This window comes from Armigeres subalbatus, chromosome 2 (assembly GCF_024139115.2).
Source record: "Armigeres subalbatus isolate Guangzhou_Male chromosome 2, GZ_Asu_2, whole genome shotgun sequence".
In the NCBI taxonomy this organism is placed as follows: Eukaryota; Metazoa; Arthropoda; class Insecta; order Diptera; family Culicidae; genus Armigeres; species Armigeres subalbatus.
The window spans coordinates 373,629,097-373,650,524 of NC_085140.1; the positions used below are offsets into that span (position 1 = coordinate 373,629,097).

Here is a 21,428-nt window from a genome sequence, read left to right on the forward strand (position 1 = left end):
CTTAGCCACATCCTCGCCTTCCTTCTAGAATATCATCAGGAAAGCTACAAACCCGGGGTTTAGCTCTGTCTACAAAACCATTTCTAGCTAAAGAATCTGTTCAGTAACAAGAATTTTAGTTTTTTTTATACTAGGTGCTTGAAAAGTTACTTCCGCTGCATACAGTTTAGCCTCAAACGGAGGAAACTCGAGCCTTTTAACCAGCTGCTGGATAAAGATAATTTTGTTATATTTCAGAGACTGCAATTGGTAGCGAGGACTAAATACAATGAATCCTTATTACCACAATAGATTAAACTAGGGCTCGGTTTGGTTTGAAGAATGTCTCCAGAGCCCCTTGAAAAGATACTTCCGAGGCTTTTAAAAGAAGCAGAAAAAAATAAAGTTTTTAAAAAAAGCTTCAAAGAAGGCTTTCGGGCCTCTTAAAATATAGTTTCTGAACCTCTCAAAATGAGGGTTCCGTGTCACTTGAAGGGAAGCTTCCTCTTGAAGGCTTCCGAAACTCTTGAAAAAAGGCTTCCGAACCTCTTGAAAGGAGTCCTCCGAGCTGCTTGGAAGGAGGCTTCCGAGAAGCGTAGAAGGATGCATCCAATTCTCTCGCAACGAAGCAACTGAGCTTTTCGGGAAAAAGTCTTCATGTCTCCCAAATGGAGGCCCCTGAATTTGTAGACTCTAGATTTTATTTAAGAATCATATTCTTAACATATTATTTAACATTCTGTTTTGATCAGGTATACTAAAGATTGCAGAGAAGATTTTTAATACTTGTTCATTCGAGCTTTTGCCCTTTTGATCTTTTGTCTTACTGCCCTTTTATCCATTGTACAGATTCTAGAGGGCAGGATTCAATAGTCCATGATTTACTGATCGCCATGCATATTATGTACAAGACAAAGTTTTGAAATAAAAAAAATTAAAACAATAAAAACTTTATCAATGAGTTTTGATTAAAATTGTTATTCATCCGCTATTATGCATTTTTGTCCGAGGTACCCCCAGGGGTACATGTACCCCAGGTTGATAATTGCTGCACTTTTAAAGAAGCCATGCTGCTCGTCTGCAATTCGGTGTTTTACTTGTTGGAACAATATTTCGTTTACAATGGCCTCAAACAGTTTTGGAATACAAGAGATAATGGCTTTTCCACGATAATTACCTATTCGGAGCAGCACACATATTACACATGGATCACAGTAACTTATATGTGACCAGATTTAGTCACAATTAGGTTGCTGCAACCAGTTTCACTAGACTTGTGCTGCTTGGGATGTCTGATTTTTTGCTAGATTTGAAAATGGGTATTGACAATGATTTTTTTCCCATATTTTTGGGAATTCTCTAGATTATAGTGCAAAACAAAACAATGGAGCGGTTAGTTCCGTCGCTAGGGTTTTCATAAATAAAGGAGTGATTCCATCAGGGCCATGACTTTTCGAGGCGTCTGAACTTCTAAGCGCCTGCAAAATATCCTGGACTTGAAGCTGATTTACTCCTATATGATTTGATAAGTCTGAAAAAATGCAAAATAGTCGCGGTCGCGATCATTTTCAGAAATTGTAGAATAGGTTTCTTGGAAAAAATCTGAAAAATGATTACAGTTCTTTTCCGAGCTATCTCCAACTTTTCCGTCAAGGTGCATAATTGATGGAAAGTTACTAGTTCTTAGTTTAGTTTTTACGTAATTAAAAAAGTTCTTTGGACAGGACTTCATTTCGCTCTCAGTTTTTGAACTGTAACCTTCAAAAGCGTCTCTGATAGCGTAATTCAGCTGATTGCATAAGTCCAAGTAGTTTAATAAATTTTCATTACTGTTATGATTTTTGTAAATTTTGTGTGCCTTTTGCTTGCGATTTCTTAAGTTCTTAATTTGTCGGTTATACCAAAATGGGTTTTTATAATTGTTATAACGTCGTTTTCGCTTTAGTGGAATTTGTTGTGAAATTATTTCAGATAATAATCTGTAAAAAGCAGTAACAGCTGTTTTGACATTTTCTTCCTTTCCTTAAACTATTTGCCAGTTTACACTGCTTAACCTACCTCGAATATTTTCATAATTCGCTAAATTGTACTCAAAGACATCCTCATACTCACAGTCGTTTAGTCTTTGTTGGTCATGTATGAATAATAAAAATTCGATTGCCGTGTGGAACGCTTCATTTTTCCACAATGGATTTAGAGATTCTGTTACAAATAAATCTTTATAAGTATTTGCCAACAAAAAGCTCAAATAGCAATTTTGGTTGTTTTTAAATGATTAATTTGGTTCAGTCCTAAACTTGCAGACTTGTTAAAGATTAATTGTAAAGTTTCGTTATTCCCAGCGACTGGTAGGATACAAACATTTCCATAGATGTGAACTTTAACCTCCGGTGGATGTTCTGATAGTATTTGATCAGCGCATTTAATCAAAATTCTAGGAAAACATTTTTTTTCAAAACCATTTTGGCGTATGTAATTAAAGTAAAAAAATATTCGATTTGGTGGGTCACGTGCCCCATCGTGCCACAGCTTAACTTTACCTTTACTTAATTTGAACCTCTAGTTACTCTATGAGCATCAGATAAACTGGGGTGGCATTGTGCATCTCGATTCGAACGTAATTCTATCGAGTCGAACATGTTTGGCATTACGGGTTTCGATTCGATCTCGAAAACGACTCATCGTTCGAGTATGCTCGAGGAGGTACAAGAATAACGAGATGTTTTGGCATTATGGATGCTCGATAGCACACTGAAAAACGACTCAAGTCGAATGAAAAACACTCGTCACCTTTTTAGCTTTCGAATGTTGTTCGAGAGTCATTTCTTGCTGTAGGTTTTTAATTATAATTTGTTATTATTTCTCTACGAGAAGAGAATAAATGTTTTATTATTGTTTCTTGAGGAAAACAATGTCATAAGTATACCTACTTTTACAGTTCCCTGACAATATGCAATTTCTAATTACCTATCCCGAAATCCGCGTAAAAACGACTTCAACTAAAATCGGTTTTTCGAAGTTTTCACGAATTTCTTGACGATTTCGATAAACCGCGTGAAAAATCCATGAGGAAAATCTGCGTAAAAACGTGTTTATTCCACAATCTACGTAAAAATAAATGAGTTAAATAAAAAAAAACGCGCATGAGATGACTCAAGTGCATTTAACTAAAACACATAGAAACATCAAAGTAATTTATTATCGAATCCTTCTTTAGCTTTAAATTATTTAGCTCAAAATTGGATCTGTGGCATAAATTCGAATAAACATAAAACTTATAATTTGTGTCGTAACAATATCTCAATTTACAAAACATGTCGTATCGGCATAATGTTTTAATCGGTTGCAACTGCTCAATAAATAATATTGCTTTTTAAAGTCATCGAGCACAATTTGCTTGTTTATAAATTAACTGTCAATTCATGCCATGAAGGATGCCTATCCAACAGGCAACATACTACACGCAGATGAAATTACTCTTATTCTCTCTGTTTACTCACATTCGCCATGCGCTGAAGGTTGTCTCTCTGCAGGCGGCATACTAAACACGGAGACAGCTATCTCTTATTCTCTCTGTTTACATTCCGTTTGACAGAACATACTCGATTGAACTAGTACAACACCATTCGAAATCTTGTACTGCGACTGAATGAAGTCGAACGAAATACATAATGCCGCAATTTTTTCGAAACGAATCGAAAAACTTACGAATCGAGTGATTCGATTCGAGATGCGCAATGTCACCCCTGGTTTTTGGCTGCTCTCTGGCTATATTCTGGCTCTATTCTGGCTCAATTTTTTCTCTATCTCACGTGCTAAATGATGTTTCAACCATTTTAATATGAACGACTTTAAAATCAACAAATTGAATTAAAAAGTGTTCAGATTAACATACCTGTGCAGTACATGAAAGTCTCCTCCATACAATTCGGTCGATGGCTGCACGTCGCCAACCGTGAAATCTACAGAGGGTCCTGAAATGGTCTTCCACCTGATCAATGCGCACCTCGTCTACTTGTTCCCGTCGGATCGTTGTCGAGCACCACTTTCGCCGGATTACTGCCCGACTTTTTGGCCTTCCGTAGCGGTACACCTGGAGATCACTACTGCAGACAGAATCACAAATTGACCACGTTCTGATTGATGGACGGCACTTCTCCGACATTATTGCCATCAGGACATATCGTGGCGCTAACATCAAATCTATCTCCCAAAACCACCCGTCACGTTCAGTACCGACGGCCGCAGCGGAACGACTGAAGGACTGAAGCAACCTGACGTCGCCACTGCATACGCGCAGCATCTCGAAGCAGTATTGCCAGAGGAGGGTGGGCTCAATGGGTTCCTCTCTTGAGGACCGCTGGAGTAAAGTTAAAGCAGCCATTAACGATCCTGCGGAGAGCAACGTATGTGGTATGTGGGACGAAGTCGACGTAGCGATTGATTCGACGAAGAGTGCAAACAGATTCTAAAGGAGAAGGCTATCGCCCTGCATCAAGGGACCCGACAGAACGTGGAATGCTTCAGAAGGAAACAGAGCCGCTTGGCCGTTCTCAAGAAAGACATAAGTTCTATCAGAAGCTTTACGCATCCCACAAAGGCTTTGTGTCGCGAGCCGAGATGTGCAGTGATAAGGATGGGAGCCTCTTGACGGACTGATAGTGAGAATCTGGGAAACAAAACTGCTACCGGAGAAATGGAATTCAAGCGATCACCACCCTAAATACCACCTACAAAGTCTTCCGTCGTCAGTCACTAGTAGTGAATGAGTTCGTGGGAAGTTATAAAGCCGCATTCGGATATGTTTCGGTTTATAATGTTGGCTTTGGGGATTGCGGCACTAATAAAATTGAGTTTTTTTTTTAATTTGTAGAACCGAGAAATTTGAGAGCTCATAAGAGCACACTAACTATTTATGAACAATTTTGGAAATAGACATGAAGATATTTCACGCGAAACTGAAAAGAATAGTTTTCTCTTAAATATGTGTGTGTGTGTGTGTTTTTTTTTCTTCCTAAGCAATGGAGGGGGAATCTGCTCTGGGTTGTCCAGGAAGTGCGGGGTTAGGTACTACCTCCAACAGCAAACGAGGGAGGCAGGACTACATCCCCGACCCGCTAAACCGTTTCCATTGCCGCCAAGCCCATAGTCCCTTCGGTACAACCAGAAAGTAATGCTTCAAAGGGGGGCCAGTGCACAACGCACCCTCGAGGTTAGCTGCGTGTCCTTGCAGCACCGAACATCGTGACTCGCTTTTTTAGAAGAACACCATGGTATCGTGCCAGCGCGTTGCCGGCTGTCCAGGTGGCCTTACCACGCCCTATGTCCTCGGAAGGTGGGAAGGGTCGACTTCGCGCCTGCTTCCCTCTGCACGACTGGTATCAAGAATGATGATGCCGCGTGAACCCCGAATTGACCTCTCTGCGACAGGGTCAATTCGCCAACACACAGAGGGACTTGCCGACGCGGTGTCTACGCCTGCCCCAGTCTTGACGAGGACCCCTTTCCGTCCTCGGGCTTGGAACCCGCCCGGTTGACCGACGCCGCGAAAGCGACGATACCATGTTGTTCTTCGCGCGGCCACTTGTTCGATAAAAGGATCGAGTTCGACCACAGAGCATGACCACCGGTATGACCCATGAAGCCGACTCCGATCCCTTGGACCAGCTCTTATTTGCGTCTGAACTAGCCATTCTTGAGTCCACGAGCCACCTTCTGTGTAGCTCCGAGACGATTTGGGCGATAGCCGATAAAACGGCGTTCCAGCCAACTTCATCTTTACACATCCTCCGAACTAGGTTGTCCGGGGTAGTGTCCAGACCAGTGGTGCAATTTATCAACAATGCCTGCTGAGTGTGATTCTTTTGTTTTGTATTTTTCTCTGCTCCTCTTTGCCTATGACGGTGCCTTTCAGTCAGCAAGACAAAGCAGGAGTAGCTTAGCAAACTCGGTTTGCCAACAGCGGGCTGAATCTGATGATCATTCGGCACAAATTTCCTGTCATTGTCTTTCAAGTGATAGTATTCACCCATGCATTTATATAGGGCCGTCGCATTCATGCAGCAGCGAGTGAACTGAATGGACTGTCACTGCGGGCTGCGTGTGCAGTGAGAAGAGAGGTCTTTTGTTTACTTTATCTTTGATTGTTGCTGCTAATCATTTTCAGTTTTCACTGCTATGAAGTGAGTGTGAAGAGGAAATGGTATCAATATCCAACAAATTTCAGTCACTGATACTGAGAATTCGCACCACTGGTCCAGACCACATGTGGCAAGCATGTGGTCACGCATTGCGCGAAAACGTGGGCACACCTGGCGAGGCCGAGCAAGCCAGCTGCGTTACCTGCACTGTGATTTTGCAGCACGCTTAAACGCCGGGCACATCGAACCCCCCATGGGGTGCTTGCTGTTCGCAACTTTGCTGTAACAAATCAAACAGTTGGGAGGGTTCGTGCAGCATTGTGTCTTATGTCCCTCGAATTCGCAGCGGCGACAGAGCTTGCTTCTGTCAGGGCCTTTGCAGTCCCATTGCTTGTGCCCCGGTTCCAGGCACTTGAAGCAAACTTCGGGTTGCTCATATATGCCCACAGGGCACACCGACCATCCCACGTTGACGCTCCCTAACTTGACTACCTTGGACGCGTCTGCTGCAGACAGCCGAACCAATGCTACCTGTGTCCCTGCCGGACCTTTCCGTAGCCGAACGGCTGCGGTGGGCGTCTCCACTTCAAACTGTCGCCGCAGTGCTGTGACGAGCTCTTCGACTTCGGTGATCTCGTCCAGGTCTTCAATCTTTAGATTAACCTCCGTCGTGAGTGCCCTCACCTTGACCGTCTCGCCTAGGACTTCCTCCACCAACTTCTTGTAGGCGGCGCCCTTTTGCGAGACTCCGCGCTTCAGCTCGAGGATCATCTCGCCCGTCCGGGTTCGTCTTATTCGACGTACGTCGGCGCCGAGTTCACCGAGCTTGACGTCACTCCTCATCGCCTTCAAGACGTCCGAGTACTTGGCCTCGTTCGTTTTGATGACTAGGGCATTGCCCCTGGAGCGATTGGTGCCTACCCTAGACTTCTTGCTACCCTCATTCGCCTGCGCCTTCTTTTCGGCCCTTGACGTCTTCGGTTTCCTCTTGTTCTTGACCAGGGTCCAGGATGCGTCATCCAGGTCCTTCCTCCCCTGGTTTTGGAGGTACCTGGCCGGGGTTCAGCTTCCCAGCCCCACTACCCTTGTTCGGGGAAGTAACCCTCCGCGTATTGGAGCGGCCCCAGGGAGCTCATCCCCTGGAGACTGTCTCCCCCGTTTTTGTGTCTGCTCCGTTGGAGCAAAGTCCCTGCTGCCCCCAGTGTGTGTGTGTGTGTGTGTGTGTGTGTGTGTGTGTGTGTGTGTGTGTGTTTGTGTGTGTGTGTATTTTTTTCTTCTTCCTAAACAATGGAGGGGGAATCTGCTCAACAGACATCCTGGGTTGACCAGGAAGTGCTGGGTTAGGGGCCACCTCCAATGAGGGAGGCAGGACTGCATCCCCGACCAGCTAAACCGTTTCCATTGCCGCCAAGCTCATCGTCCCTTCGGTACAACCAGAAAGTAATGTTTCAAAGGGGGGCCAGTGCATAACGCACCCTCGAGGTTAGCTGCGTGTCCTTGCAGCATCGAACATCGTGACTCGCTTTTTTAGAAGAACACCATGGTATCGTGCCAGCGCATTGCCGGCTTTCCAGGTGGCCTAAGCACGCCCTATGTCCTCGGAAGGTGGGCAGGGTCGACTTCGCGCCTGCTTCCCTCTGCACGACTGGTATCAAGAATGATGATGCCGCGTGCACCCCAAATTGACCTTTCTGCGATAGGGCCTATTCGCCAGCACACAGAGGGACTTGCCGACGCGGTGCCTACGCCTGCCCCAGCCTTGACGAGGACCCCTTTCCATCCTCGGGCTCGGAACCCGCCCGGTTGACCGACGCCGCGAAAGCGACGATACCATGTTGTTTTTCACGCGGCCACTTGTTCGATAAAAGGATCGAGTTCGACCACAGGGCACCGGTATGACCCATGAAGCCGACTCCGAACCCTTGGACCACCTCTTATTTGCGCCTGAACTAGCCATCCCTCGAGTCCACGCGCCACCTTCTGTGTAGCTCCGAGACGATTTGGACGATAGCCGATAAAACGGCGTTCCAGCCAACTTCATCTTTACACATCCTCCGAACTAGGTTGTCCGGGGTAGTGTCCAGACCACATGTGGCAAGCATGTGGTCACGCATTGTGCGAAAACGCGGGCACACGAACAACACGTGTTCCGCCGTTTCCTCTAAACCAACGCACACCGGACACTCGGGCGAGGCCGAGTGTCCGAACCGGTGTAGGTACTGTCTGAAGCAACCATGGCCTGCAAGGACCTGGGTCAGGTGGAAAGTGATTTGTCCATGGCGCCTCTTGACCCACGTACCTATCTCCGGTATCAACCTATGTGTCCATCTACCCTTAGTGGAACTGTCCCACGCACGCTGCCATTTGACCATTGAGGCCAACCTGACAGTCCTGCGGATGCCTCTCGTGCCGCGCATTTCAAAGCACTCTATGTCTTCACCGATAACGATGTCAATAGGCATCATACCGGTGATGACGCAGAGTGCATCGTGCGACACGGTACGGTACGCGCTCGCAACTCTTAGGCACATGAGCCTATACGTACTTTCTAACTTCGTTCTGTAGCAGTTAATACGCAGGGCCGTGCCCCAAGCTGGCCCCCATACCTCAGTATGGACAGAGCAACGCTAGCCAGAAGCTTGCGCTTGCTGGCATAAACCGCAGAGCTATTGGACATCATCCGGGACAATGCCACTATAGCTGTGGAGGCACGCTTGCAGGCGTAATTGACGTGGCTACCAAAGGTGAGCTTATCGTCGATTATTACCCCCAAGAGTTTGATTGAGCGTTCAGAGGTGATCGTGCAATTGCCTGCCCTTATCACCGCTTGCTGCTCCGACTTTCGGTTGTTAACATCAACCACCTCAGTCTTGTGGTGAGCCAGTTCTAACTTCCTGGAACTCATCCACTCCTCCACAATTGCGATCGAGTGGGCTGCAGTCAACTCCACCTCTTCGATCGATTCGCCGTAGACCTCCAGCGTAATATCGTCAGCGAAGCCAACGATTACCACGCCCACCGGGAACTTCAACCTCAAGACACCGTCGTACATGACGTTCCATAACACCGGACCCAGTATGGAACCTTGCGGAACCCCTGAGGTTATGTCAACACACTTCCGACCCGCCTCCGTGTCGTATACCAGTACTCGATTCTGGAAGTAGCTTCCGAGAATCTTGTACAGGTACTGGGAATTCAAGACGCAGGAGCGCATCTGCAATAGCTGCCCAGCTGGCACTATTGAAAGCATTCCTCACGTCGAGAGTCACTAGTGCACAATAGCGAACTCCCCCTCTTACGCTGGATAGCTATCTCCGCGGATTTGGTAACCGACAAGATAGCGTCTACGGTCGACTTACCCTTTCGGAAGCCAAACTGGTTACTCGATAGACCATCCGCACCCTCCGTGCGTATCAACAACCTGTTGAGGATGATCTTCTCGAGCACCTTCCCCGCCATATCAAGCAGGCATATTGGTCTATATGCCGACGGATCCCCCGGTGGTTTTCCCGCCTTTGGCAATAGGACCAAGCTCTGCCTTTTCCATGCTTCAGGGAAGACTCCCTCGTCTAGCCATCTCTGCATGACAGATCTGAACATCTCGGGAGCCTCGGCAATGGCCGCTTTAATGGCCAGGTTCGGAATACCATCCGGTCCTGGCGCCTTACCTACACTAAGGGACTGTGCAATCCCCGCAAGTTCCGCCACAGTTACTCTTCCCTCGTCGGCCACCCTGGCTCCTGGCAGCTCCACGAAGGGAGGCCAGGGGCTTGGGTCGTGACGTGGGAAGAGCCCCGCGATGATCCTCTCCAGCATCTCTGGAGACCGCTCTGTAGGGGCCATCGCCCCACGTGTCTTGGCCATTACGACCCTGTAGGCGTCACCCCATGGATTCGCGTTGGCACTTTGACACAGGCCCTCGAAGCAGGATTTTTTGCTTGATCTAATCTCAGTCTTCAGAGCGGCTCTAGCAGCCACGAACGCCACCCGTCGTTCAACACGCTCCTCTTCTGTGCGTGCTCGCTGCATCCGCCTCCTTGCCCGTAGGCAGGCGCGGCGCAGGTTCGCAATTGCTTGAGTCCACCAGTAAGCCGGTGGTCTCCCATTCCTAGGGTGGACTTTCCTAGGCATGGTGGCATCGCATGCACGCGAGAGTACTGTTACCAGCTGCTCGCCACTCAGACCGAGAGTATTGTGCTCGCGGCGGAGCGCTTCCTTAAACACCTCGTCGTCGAAGTATGATGTCTTCCACATATGAGGACTAGGCCTCGCCCCTTCTTCCGTCCGCTGAATGCTGGTCGTATAGTCGATACTGTAGCGAACCGTCAGGTGGTCGCTGTGAGTGTAGCCATCATCTACCCTCCAGTTCGAACTACTCGTTTGGCCAGGGCTCCAGAACGTAACGTCGACCCCATGGGGTGCTTGCTGTTCGCAGCTTTGCTGGAACAGATCAAACAGTTGGGAGGGTTCGTGCAGCATTGTGCCTTATGTCCCTCCAATCCGCAGCGTCGACAGAGCTTGCTTCTGTCAGGGCCTTTGCAGTCCCATTGCTTGTGCCCCGGTTCCAGGCACTTGAAGCAAACTTCGGGTTGCTCGTATATGCCCACAGGGCATACCGACCACCCCACCTTGACGCTCCCTAACTTGACTACCTTGGAGGCGTCAACTGCAGGTAGCCGAACCAATGCTACCTGTGTCCCTGCTGGACCTTTCCGTAGCCGAACGGCTGCGGTGGACGCCTCCACTTCACACTGTCGCCGCAGTGCCGTGACGAGCTCTTCGACTTCGGTGATCTCGTCCAGGTCTTTAACCCTTAGATTCACCTCCGTCGTGAGTGCCCTCACCTTGACCGTCTCGCCTAGGACTTCCTCCGCCAACTTCTTGTAGGCGGCGCCTTTTTGCGAGACGCCCGTGTGTGTGTGTGTGTGTGTGTGTGTGTGTGTGTGTGTGTGTGTGTGTGTGTGTGTGTGTGTGTGTGTGTGTGTGTGTGTGTGTGTGTGTGTGTGTGTGTGTGTGTGGTGCGTGGGTCAGTGTACTTCAAATCAAGTGACATGCTTTCGGTACTTATGAACTGATAAACTATTTTCCCTTTCTTTCCAGTATGATGTTTGGAATCGGAACCAAAAAGGCTCGGTTGCACGTGAATGCCTTCACTAACCTACTCGGTGAAGATAAGAACGGATGGGGCCTCTCGCACAAAGGACTTCTGTGGCACGCTGGCACGGCGCGAAACTATACCAAACGCTTCAAGGAAAATCAGGCTACTAAGATTGGGATTCTGTTTGACGGAATTGCCGGCACGTTAACGTACTACAAAGACGAAGTCTGCCTAGGGATTGCCTTTCGGGGGTTGAATGAGGTAAGTGAATCTATATACATAAAAATTAATTTCGGCCTGTCTGTTTGACCCTTTTAGACTCGGAAACTACTTAAATCTCGTAAACCGGGGTTTTTTGGGCAAGAAAAAGTTCTTGTAACGAACGAAGGGTGGGTAAGAGCTCTTCCTTAAAATTGAAGCCCAAATGTCTAAAGAACTCGAGAAGTAATCAAGCAAATTGAAAAAAAAAAAACTGGCACGTGGAGGTTTTTATTGACAAGAAATGTTTCTATCGCAGTTCGAAACCCCTTTTACCCTCTTAGGGCCGATTTCTTCACCTCCGCTTAGGCCTTAAACCAGGTTTAAACGTATGGGTAAGCACCGCTTAAGAGTTAAGCGAAGGTGAAGAAATTGGCCCTTAGAGAATAGATTTATTGACCGTCTAATAAATTGCGAATGCAACAAAAAATCAGATAATTGAGCAATTTTAGGCGAGACTAAGTTCGTCGGGTCTGCTAGTGTAATATATATGAGAGTCTTCAAGTACTACTGTGGTGGTTACTTGACAGTATAAATATGGCAAATAATTAATATATGTATGGTATATTTGAAGCTTTTTGATACATTGCTTATTCACGTGTTTTAAATTTGTTCCATTTGAGATCGAAGCTGAGCCAAATCGGTATCGCTTGAAGAACGTAGAAAATGATGCTTTTGACTGTGTTAGATTTCAATAATGCCTTGTATAAGAAAATTTGTAGCATTTTGAAATATCACTGGATTTCGTATTAAGAATATTGGAAATTTCCCGAGGTGGTTACATTCGTCTACCCAACCAGAGCTCAAAAAAATTATGTATAAAATATTGACATAGGTATACAAAATTGCTCTATCAATATTAAAAAATCTGAAAATTTTGCTCTTTTATTAACGTAAGCAAAAATTCACCTATTTTCTCATTCCAGATCCGCGAGCCCCTGTACCCGATCGTCTGCTCGACGGCCGCCAAAACGGAGATGGTGCTGACGGAATCGCGCCGCGATTTCGTGAACCTGCAGGACCGCTGTCGGGCGATCATCATCAAGCACATCAAGACCCGCGAAAAACTGGACAGACTGAATCTCCCGTACTGCATCACCAACTATCTGGCGGACGCGCTGTCCGATTGCAGCACCCCGGTGACGCCGATGGATCAGCACCTGATCGATTACTATCTGTTCTAAATGGTTTGGCACCGAACCAATTATCTGCGGCCGTCGGTGCAACTCTAGTGCTATTTTTTAATGTTGTTATTTTGATAGGTAATTCTATTTATTTATTTATTTATTATTGATTATTATGGTAAAGGTATTTTCTGTTGATGTCGAAGCCGTACTTGAGAAATACGAACTCGTTTTAGTTGTCCAAACTAGTCATAGTTTAATGTTAGTCGGATGTGTCTTCACAAGATGCTTTGACTTGTTTTTCGTTTGCTTAAATCTAGATGTCGAATTTTAAGATGCATTGTTGCTGGCATTTAACAACGACTTGTTGATTAATGCGCTTTTTTGTCGACTAAATGCTTCTAGTCACTATGTAGACTGAGTTAAGAACAAAAGAAGTATTTTTTTTATTTATTGAAGCCACTAAAACGATCCATCGGATCAGCGCATCGATCCATGGTTAGTCAAATGTTGGCTGATCGAGTAACAATCTAGTCATTTTTGCAATTGCTGGTTAACGGCATGCAAAATAAGGTACAATACCAAAAAAAAATATTGCTGTGTAGTGATAAAGGATGCGATGCAGATGAAAAGCATGCATACATTGCATTCCTATGTTTGCACTATGTAAAATTATATTTATTGAATTGTAGAATGTGTATCTCAGTGTTAGGATAAGAAACTGTTGCAGTATCAGCGAAATAAAAAGACATATTAATATATGACGATGCGATCTGATGTTAGTATGCATTCAAGATGTAGTGATGTAAATAGGCATCGTGGTTCGAGAAGTGACAACAGATGAGGTGAAGAGTTTTTAGAGAATGGTTTTGTGAAGAATGATGGATGAGATTTTAGAAAGGACAGGAATTCGATGATTTTAGGTTTATCGTTCTCGGGTATGAATGACAGGGTTCCTTTTTGTTGCTTAGACGAGACGAAATCAAATGCTGTTGAGCAATGGGAAATTCAGCGTAAATTGCAGCTGTGAATTTTAGACTGCAACTTTGTTAGGAAGTTGGTGAGCACGTTCGTTTTATATTATTCACAACATATTAGGATTTTACAATCACAGATTCGTTCTTTTAAATTTTTAAAATCCATAAGAAAAGGTCTAATTTCGAAAGATTTCACAAATAGATAACAGGATGGACAAACACGCTTGCTAGGATGTGGCGAAGTGTACGAGGGAAAACAAGTCCATGTTTGACATATCATGGTGAGTTTTTCCTTTGTATTAGTTATGCTTTTGTATACAATTTCATGTTCAGTTCTTCAGTTTTGTCACTCACATAGACCGTTTCTTATTTACACAAAACGAATTCTCGGTGAAAAATTTCGTGAGTGAGTATCATGTGCTCCTAAGATTGAACAAGTTGTCGGAACCCTGATGGAAGTGTTGTCAGAAAGTAAGTTATTTAATCGTAGACAGGGATATATTTAGCTAAAGGATGAAATTCAGGGCTATTATTCTTTAGTTTCAAAATTAGTGGACTCGATTGCTGTTCAGGGATTTTTCTATCTGTATTAATGGTCTTAATAAGTATATTTTAGTTTGCAATGTTTCGATCATAATTACTGTTGGGTAGAATGGGTCTCAGAGTAAAAATATGTAGGTACCTACATTCCATTTACAGATAGTAATTACCGTAAAGAATTTCTGATTTATTTGAAAAAAAAAAAAAAATATAAAAATGGATTAAAATCCTATTGAAAGTGTGCCACATTATTTTTAAATTGCGTACGGCCGACATCTGATCCATACTGAAGCGTTCGCCCATGAATTAACGAATTAACTACTGGTACTGTGCCAAGATCACTCTTATAATTGGTGTTGGTCAACGGTATAGGAATAACATTTGAAAAAGTATCTTATATGTGGCGTTCAGCAGTTTGGTAATTGCTGCCATTCAGTGTATCACTATTTAAGTAGATGGGACGTACTAAAGTATTATTATGGTCTGGAACGGACACGACAATAAAACCCGGAACATTTGCGGAGTAAAACCAAAACGCGTTCTTTATTTTTCCTACTGTTGAGATACATACGTTAGCAAAAAGCGCGAGACGTTCAACAGTCGCAGAATTCAAAGCTGTAGTCGAGAAAATACTATCCGTGGGGCATAAAGCATCAAGGCTTGCAGACTTAACACACTCGCTTAAACATGGCAGTTACCAACTCATAGACTAGCACGAAGATTTCTGAATGCTGGAGCCGGTGAACTTTTTATCAAAATATCTGCTTGCTGTATCTTGGAAGGAAAATAGTTCATCTTGATGCAGCCTTTCTCTACAAGCTCCCGTACATAGAAATGGTTGACATCAACATGTGTCAATCGGCCCGAGACTTTGAGGTTGGATGTGATCTTGATGGCGGACCGATTGTCCTCGAAGAATAGGGTTGGTTCACTTGACGACCACTTCAAATCACGCAAGACACGGGTAAGCCAATGATTGTGGCACTCAACACTGCATAGGGCCACGATAGAGACGCAGTCGGTTGCTTCCTAGATGTCCAACTGACGCAAGAGCCGAATACCTTGAAGACTACTACCGATATCGATCGACATGTATCGGAGATCTTGTGCGTGCCTAAATACCAACGAAAAGGAATCAATCTGTGCCGACACTATTTATGTACGTCTTGCCTGCTTGACGTTTAGAAACTGATTGAAGTAAGGTAACACATAGATTGCTTTGATGATTATGGAGAGTCTCACGGTGAGTGTTCACTCAAGTTATTCATTCATTCATTCTGAGCTAGTACCACACAGAACTCTTCGTAGATGATTCCAGTGGTCATTGGTTGGACAGACCTAAAACTGAAGTAGTTTGCGGTTGAAGCCAAATCCGGTTTCGAAGTGAGCGATGCCTACCATCTCACGGTAGGGCTTCAAAGTTCTTCTCGCTAGCTTCAAGTGGCTCTCCATTGGCGTAGATATCGGACGACAGTCCTCTATTTAAAAATAACGGTCCATGTAATAACGCTGGCTGATGCGCATGGCTTTCTGCTCTACGTCTCCGTCGATCTTCATCCCAAGAAAATTACAGACTTCACCCAAATTGACCATCTATGCACAAGCTTCTCTTGGATGTAAAGGCAAAGATCATTGTAGCTTCTCTTGAATCCTAGTTGCTTGACAAATGCGTCGAATCATTCGTTCCATTGCCTCGATGTTTGCTTTAGCCCGCAAAGCGATCGTTTCAAACGGCATACAAGATTTGCTTTCTGACTGAAACCCTCTGGCTGCTGCATATAAATTTCTTCTGCCAGTTTACCGTTTAGGAAGGCCGTCTTAACGTCCATTTGATGGATGACCATTCCTTCACAATTCATTATCGCCAGTACTGTCCACAGCGTGTCCAGCCGAGCTACCGGAGAATAGCTTTCCGAATAGTCGAAACCACGCTTCAGGATAATCCTTTAGCAACTAGCCTCGCTTACCTCGATACAAAGTGGCTGCCCATCTTCACCGGGTTACAAAGTATCATTCTCATTTTCGGTCAAACTCGTGTAGTGTTCATCTTCGCGAGCTTTTTCACGACAACTGGCTTCCACGGATGCCAGATTCAATTTTTATAAGTACATATGTGCAGAGTGTAAAATAATCGAAATTTTTTGGTGAAGTCCATTTTTCTTCATTTGTCAGTTCACTTCCGACACATTCATAGTCGGCTCTGGACAGTCAATATTCAGTTGAATATTAGTCATTGAATATTTATGCACATTTTACAAATTGATTAATTATCTGAAATCTGAATACGTTTCAAATGAGTAAAGTGATTTATCACACAGGACTGAATCCGATTTTCATCCGCGAGGCACTTTCAACGGTAAACATCAACATAAACAATGCTAATTATGTTTTTTCTGCACATGGTAAACACACTCAGTGACAGTCGAATGAATCATTTCGAAGATTAGTCGTCTGACTATGTCATTCTATGTTTTGAATATTCATGCGATGTTTGTCAAAATTCGGGCCGAAGTTGCTTCATGAAGATGAATATTTTAAGCTCTGCATATGTGTCAATCTTATAAAAAAAAGTCTGTTTTTGTCTGTATGGGGTTTATGTGGTACAAGAATTAGAAAATTATTCAAAACTGTACTTTTTACAATGTAGAATATCGATATGTCAATAATCAAAAAGTTGGAATAAGTTTTGATAATATGTACTTTTATAACTGAAAAGAATTCTGTTCGCATGTCCGAAAGAATTCGAATGGGAAGCCCAAAAGAATTCGGTTCGGAGAAGATACGTAAAAGGAATAATTCCGATCGGAATGTTCGATCTTTTGAACGGAGGTCTTTCAGAATTCTGAATGGGACTATTTTAGGCTTTCAAACCGAATCCTTTAGCGCTTCTGAACAAAATCATTTTTGATTTCCGAACGGAATCGTTCTGGGCTTCCGAAAAAAGTTCCAAAAATATTCTGTTCGGAATCCTAAAAGGACTCTGTTCGGTATTCGCAATATAGAAGCAGAAAAAGATTCTATTCAGAAGCCCAGACGGCTCCACTCGGAGGTACAAAAATATTTGGAGGGTCTAAATTGATTCCGTTTGGAGGCCCGACATAATTTTATTCGAAAGTTATATATCGGTTCGTAAGCCCAAAAAATTCTATTTTGGAGGCCCGAAAGTATTCCAATCGGAAGCCCTAAAGTATTTCGTTTAGAAGCATAAAAGAATTCCTTTAGAAAGCCTTCATAATCAACCCAAAGAACAAAACGGATTTCTGTTGGGTGTCGAGATATTTTGGTCCTCCGAGCGAAACTCTTCTAGGTTCCGATTCCTCATGGACTGACAAAATCCAGAAGCAGAAAAAGAATGATCAGAAGCCCCGAAGGCTTCAAACTAAAGCTCAAAAATATTTCTTTCGAAAGTCCAAAAGGATTCCGTTCGAAAACCTAAAAAGATTCCGCTCGGAACCCCAAAATGATTTTGTTCGGGAGTCCAATATGATTCCGCTCGGAAGTCCAAAAGAATTTCGTTCAGAAGCTCGAAGAAACTCCTTTCGTAAACCCAGAAGAATTACGTTCGGAAGCTTCCATAATTCCTTAAGGAAATCAGAAGCAACGAAGAAAGTCTTTAAAACTCACAAACGAAGATATTTTTGAACATCCGAATGGAATTATTTTGGGTTCCTGAATGGAATATTTTTGGGCTTTCGAACGGAATGAATGGAATCCTAAAAAGATTATGTTTGGAGCCCAAAAAGAATTCCGTTCAGAAGCCTAAAAGGCTTCGCGAGATTCCGTTTGGAAGGGTTCCTTACGAAAGCAAAAGAGTGCAAAGAGTGCAAAAGTAAGCATGCTGAGACCGTAGAGCATCGTCCCAGTTCAGCTTGTGCGAAGAGAGTACTTACGTCACACGCAGGATGCATTTATTGGGGGGAGTTCTGACTTGTCAATATCCCCCATTCAGCCATCTTGGATTTTTGTATGGAATTTATGCTCGGGGCCCTCCTTAGCCGTGCGGTAAGAGGCGCGGCTACAAAGCAATACCATGCTGAGGGTGGCTGGGTTCAATTCCCGGTGCCGGTCTAGACAATTTTCGGATTGGAAATTGTCTCGACTTCCCTGGGTATAAAAGTATCATCGTGTTAGCCTCATGATATACAAATGCAAAAATGGTAACCTGGCTTAGAAACCTCGCAGTTAATAACTGTGGAAGTGCTCAATGAACACTAAGCTGCGAGGCGGCTCTGCCCCAGTGTGGGGATGTAATGCCAATAAGAAGAAGAAGTTATGCTCGTTTGTTTTTTTTTGCACTGAAAATTAATGCTCCCCCCCCCGCGCTGGTTATTCCCATCTACTGACAAAGTCGTTTAACCTATACATACGAAAGGACCTTGGTCACATGTATACATTCAAATTAAATGTTTACATACGAGCTAAACCAGTAATGTTTTTTGTGTGCCGTGATCATGGCTTACAAATTCAAACACTCTTCTCAATCCTTTTATCCTTGTTCGCGATTCTGAATTTGGCGACTCCACAGAAACGACGTCACGAGCTACTTCGATTGATCGCGTAGATGAATTTTGGATTCCGGGAGGCTTGTCCTTAAGCTAATTACTGCAATTTCCACAGGCGTCTCCAGTGGCTTCAACCCCACAAAAATATAATCATTCAATGGCCCACAAAGCACTGTACGGCCGTCGTTCGGAAACTTCTCTTCCATTAGCCAAAGCAACAAACAACGCAGGTCTGTTGTGCGCCATCCAAGTAACCAAAAGTTCCTTTAAGAGTGCGTTTTTCGCTTAAGCAGCTCAGTGAAGCTGACTAAGCGAATAACGTACTCTTAAAGGAACTTTTGGTTACTTGGGCACGTTCGCATTCGATCGCTGTTTCCTTTGTCTTGCTGCTGATTCCGTTGGCAGTTGGACAGTTGGACCGCTCGTGCCCTTCGTAACATCCAAAACATTTGAAGTTCTTTTTCCTTCTGTTGATTTCACGAACTGGAAAAGGCCACACCATCCCATTTCTTCCTCGCTGCTTTATCTCCTCGGCCACCAGGCCTGCACTTAACAAATTGCAAGGACAAGTTCTTCTTCGGCATTGTTTTGGGTGCTGACGGGACGGCGGGATCAGCCGGCCTCAGTGGAATAGAATCTGACAAATATCGTCTAAACTATCAAGCACAGCTTCTGTTCTACGATATTATCTCACAAGATGATCGAATTCCAAGAACTGGTCCTTCATTGCGCCGGAATCAAAACGCAATGCTATAATTTGCCGTTTCAAATTCATCCGTCTGGTCATGCCTTTGGGTTCGAAAACTTGTAAAGTTTTCTTGGGTAAACTTGGGTTCGAAAAAAATAAAGCTTCAATTGCGAATCGTGGACACGGGATACCAACAGGGATTTATATTATTCCTGTTCTTGAATCTGGCTTCACGTTTGGTCTTCTCGTCTCTCTTGACATCTGCAAAATCGACCGCCTCCTGGCAGATGATCTAGCCCCAGAACTCCTCATGTTTTTTGGCCTATACAGGATGTATGCCCTGCTCACGTGCTTCAAGGTTTGGCACCACGTTGCGCTCATTTTATGCCGCATAGCCACTCACTCGAGAGATAAATTACAAATTAGGACTCAGTATAAAGCTCAGATGAATTTTTGAAATAGAGATTTGCACATCGGGATCTACACTATCAGTAGTTGGGCAAAAGAAAATGTATAAAACCTTGCTGACCAAACTCTATTAAGATCATGAATGTGTCATATGTTAAAATCCCAAGTAGCAGCAATAGATGTCCCAAAACAGAGCACAAACGTAAACTACAATCGGCAAAATTCGAATAGATTCAAAATTTGCTTTTAGGATGTAAGACATGGATAAGAAGCGATATCGGAAGCTAGTTCCAGGGTGTATATGTAGGTTGAAATGAAGGTTATTTCTGATGTGTATAGGAAAGCGTTCGTCATATACAGTTATAAGACGAATCTAATATATGTAAGTCAAATCAATTTAGTTCTACCAGTGATATTAGGCGGAATGATAACCGAATGGGCTGTTGATTTCCCTTTCCCAGTTGAAAATGCTCAGTTCTTACTCATTGTTATTTACACATTCCTCGTAAATATTATCCATACTTATGTTACAGGCAGTCTTTCGTTCCTTACTCACCAAGCAGCAGCCGTTATTTCTGTGATTTAACTTTTAGTTTGTTGAACCTTTTTCACTCACAATACGCACATGGTTAATGTATTTAAATCTAGTGTAAAACGAAAATCTCGTGAAGAATTGTACTCCAATCAGACCGACTGAATTGGGGTCTGTGCCATACTGAATCGGAGTTCTGATGCGTTATGAAACTTATTCGTATCCGCTTCAACATATTATCATGTAGAGCAAATGAAAAACAATAGTTGTACGAAAGAATATTTAATCCATAAACTAATGTGTATTTGTGTTAGGCGAACATACAACCAGCCTGCGGCAAAACTACTTAAACGTTGACCCACACTTCACTCCACAGATTAAGTCCTTGGGAATGATGCTGATTAGGGTCTTACAAATGATAAATATAATAATGAAGGAAATGTGAAAAACATTCAATGGGCCATCGAGTGTGCAATACGAACCGGAAACGGATGTGGAGAATGAAGAAAGAGCCTGTGTACAAACGAAAGGAAGCATTTGAATCAAAGAATGAAAATGTATGATGTTTATTTTTCTATGAATCGAGAAGTATTTGGTAGCTATTAAGTAAATTAATTATTTCGCAGTCAAAGATAGCCCAGCACAGAGGCATGACAATTGGACATAGTAGAAAAATGAATTTAAGGTTTAGGTAAGCACGTGGCGATAGATACACATCAGCTAGTATCGTACGTGCACAAATTTAAGAATATTGAATAATTTAACAACACTATTCTATGGAAACAGAACATATTTTTGTGCAAACATAAATTTTGAATGAGGAATGTAAACTGAACTTTCAGTATCTTAGAATTAATGAAAATAATTATTCACGCCTTTTTGCAGCATGTGTCATGGAAATGCAAATGTACGAAAATTTGAGTCAACCATGTAACATGAACCGATTGAGCAAGCCGAATTAGCCAGTCCGCATGGATGACCTTTATTTAAGTGTATTTGATTCGGTTTGAATAATGACTTCGTAGTTTTTATTTGAGATGATATCCATTTCTGCTTGAATGAATGATTGTGAATAGACCTACACAGACAACATAATCCAGAATCAATTCATACTAACAATGAATGGGTAACTTATAAAGAAGGTAACAGGCTAAGGAACTCGCTAGAGTAAACGCGACGTGC

The 21,428-nt window shown here is 43.7% G+C and overlaps 1 protein-coding gene across 3 annotated transcripts in view; it reads left to right on the plus strand.

Annotated features, from left to right (window-relative positions):
* The window catches only part of LOC134213089 (SPRY domain-containing SOCS box protein 3), a 36,179-nt gene extending 14,993 nt beyond the window's left edge, over positions 1–21,186 (plus strand). For all 3 annotated transcript variants that reach the window (XM_062691674.1, XM_062691670.1, XM_062691671.1), the window contains exons 3-4: positions 11,220–11,478; positions 12,402–21,186. In XM_062691674.1, coding sequence (XP_062547658.1) covers positions 11,220–11,478; positions 12,402–12,659 — 517 coding nt within the window. In that variant the 3' untranslated portion in view covers positions 12,660–21,186. The remainder of the gene's footprint in view (positions 1–11,219; positions 11,479–12,401) is intronic.
* The last annotated feature ends 242 nt before the right edge of the window (positions 21,187–21,428 follow it).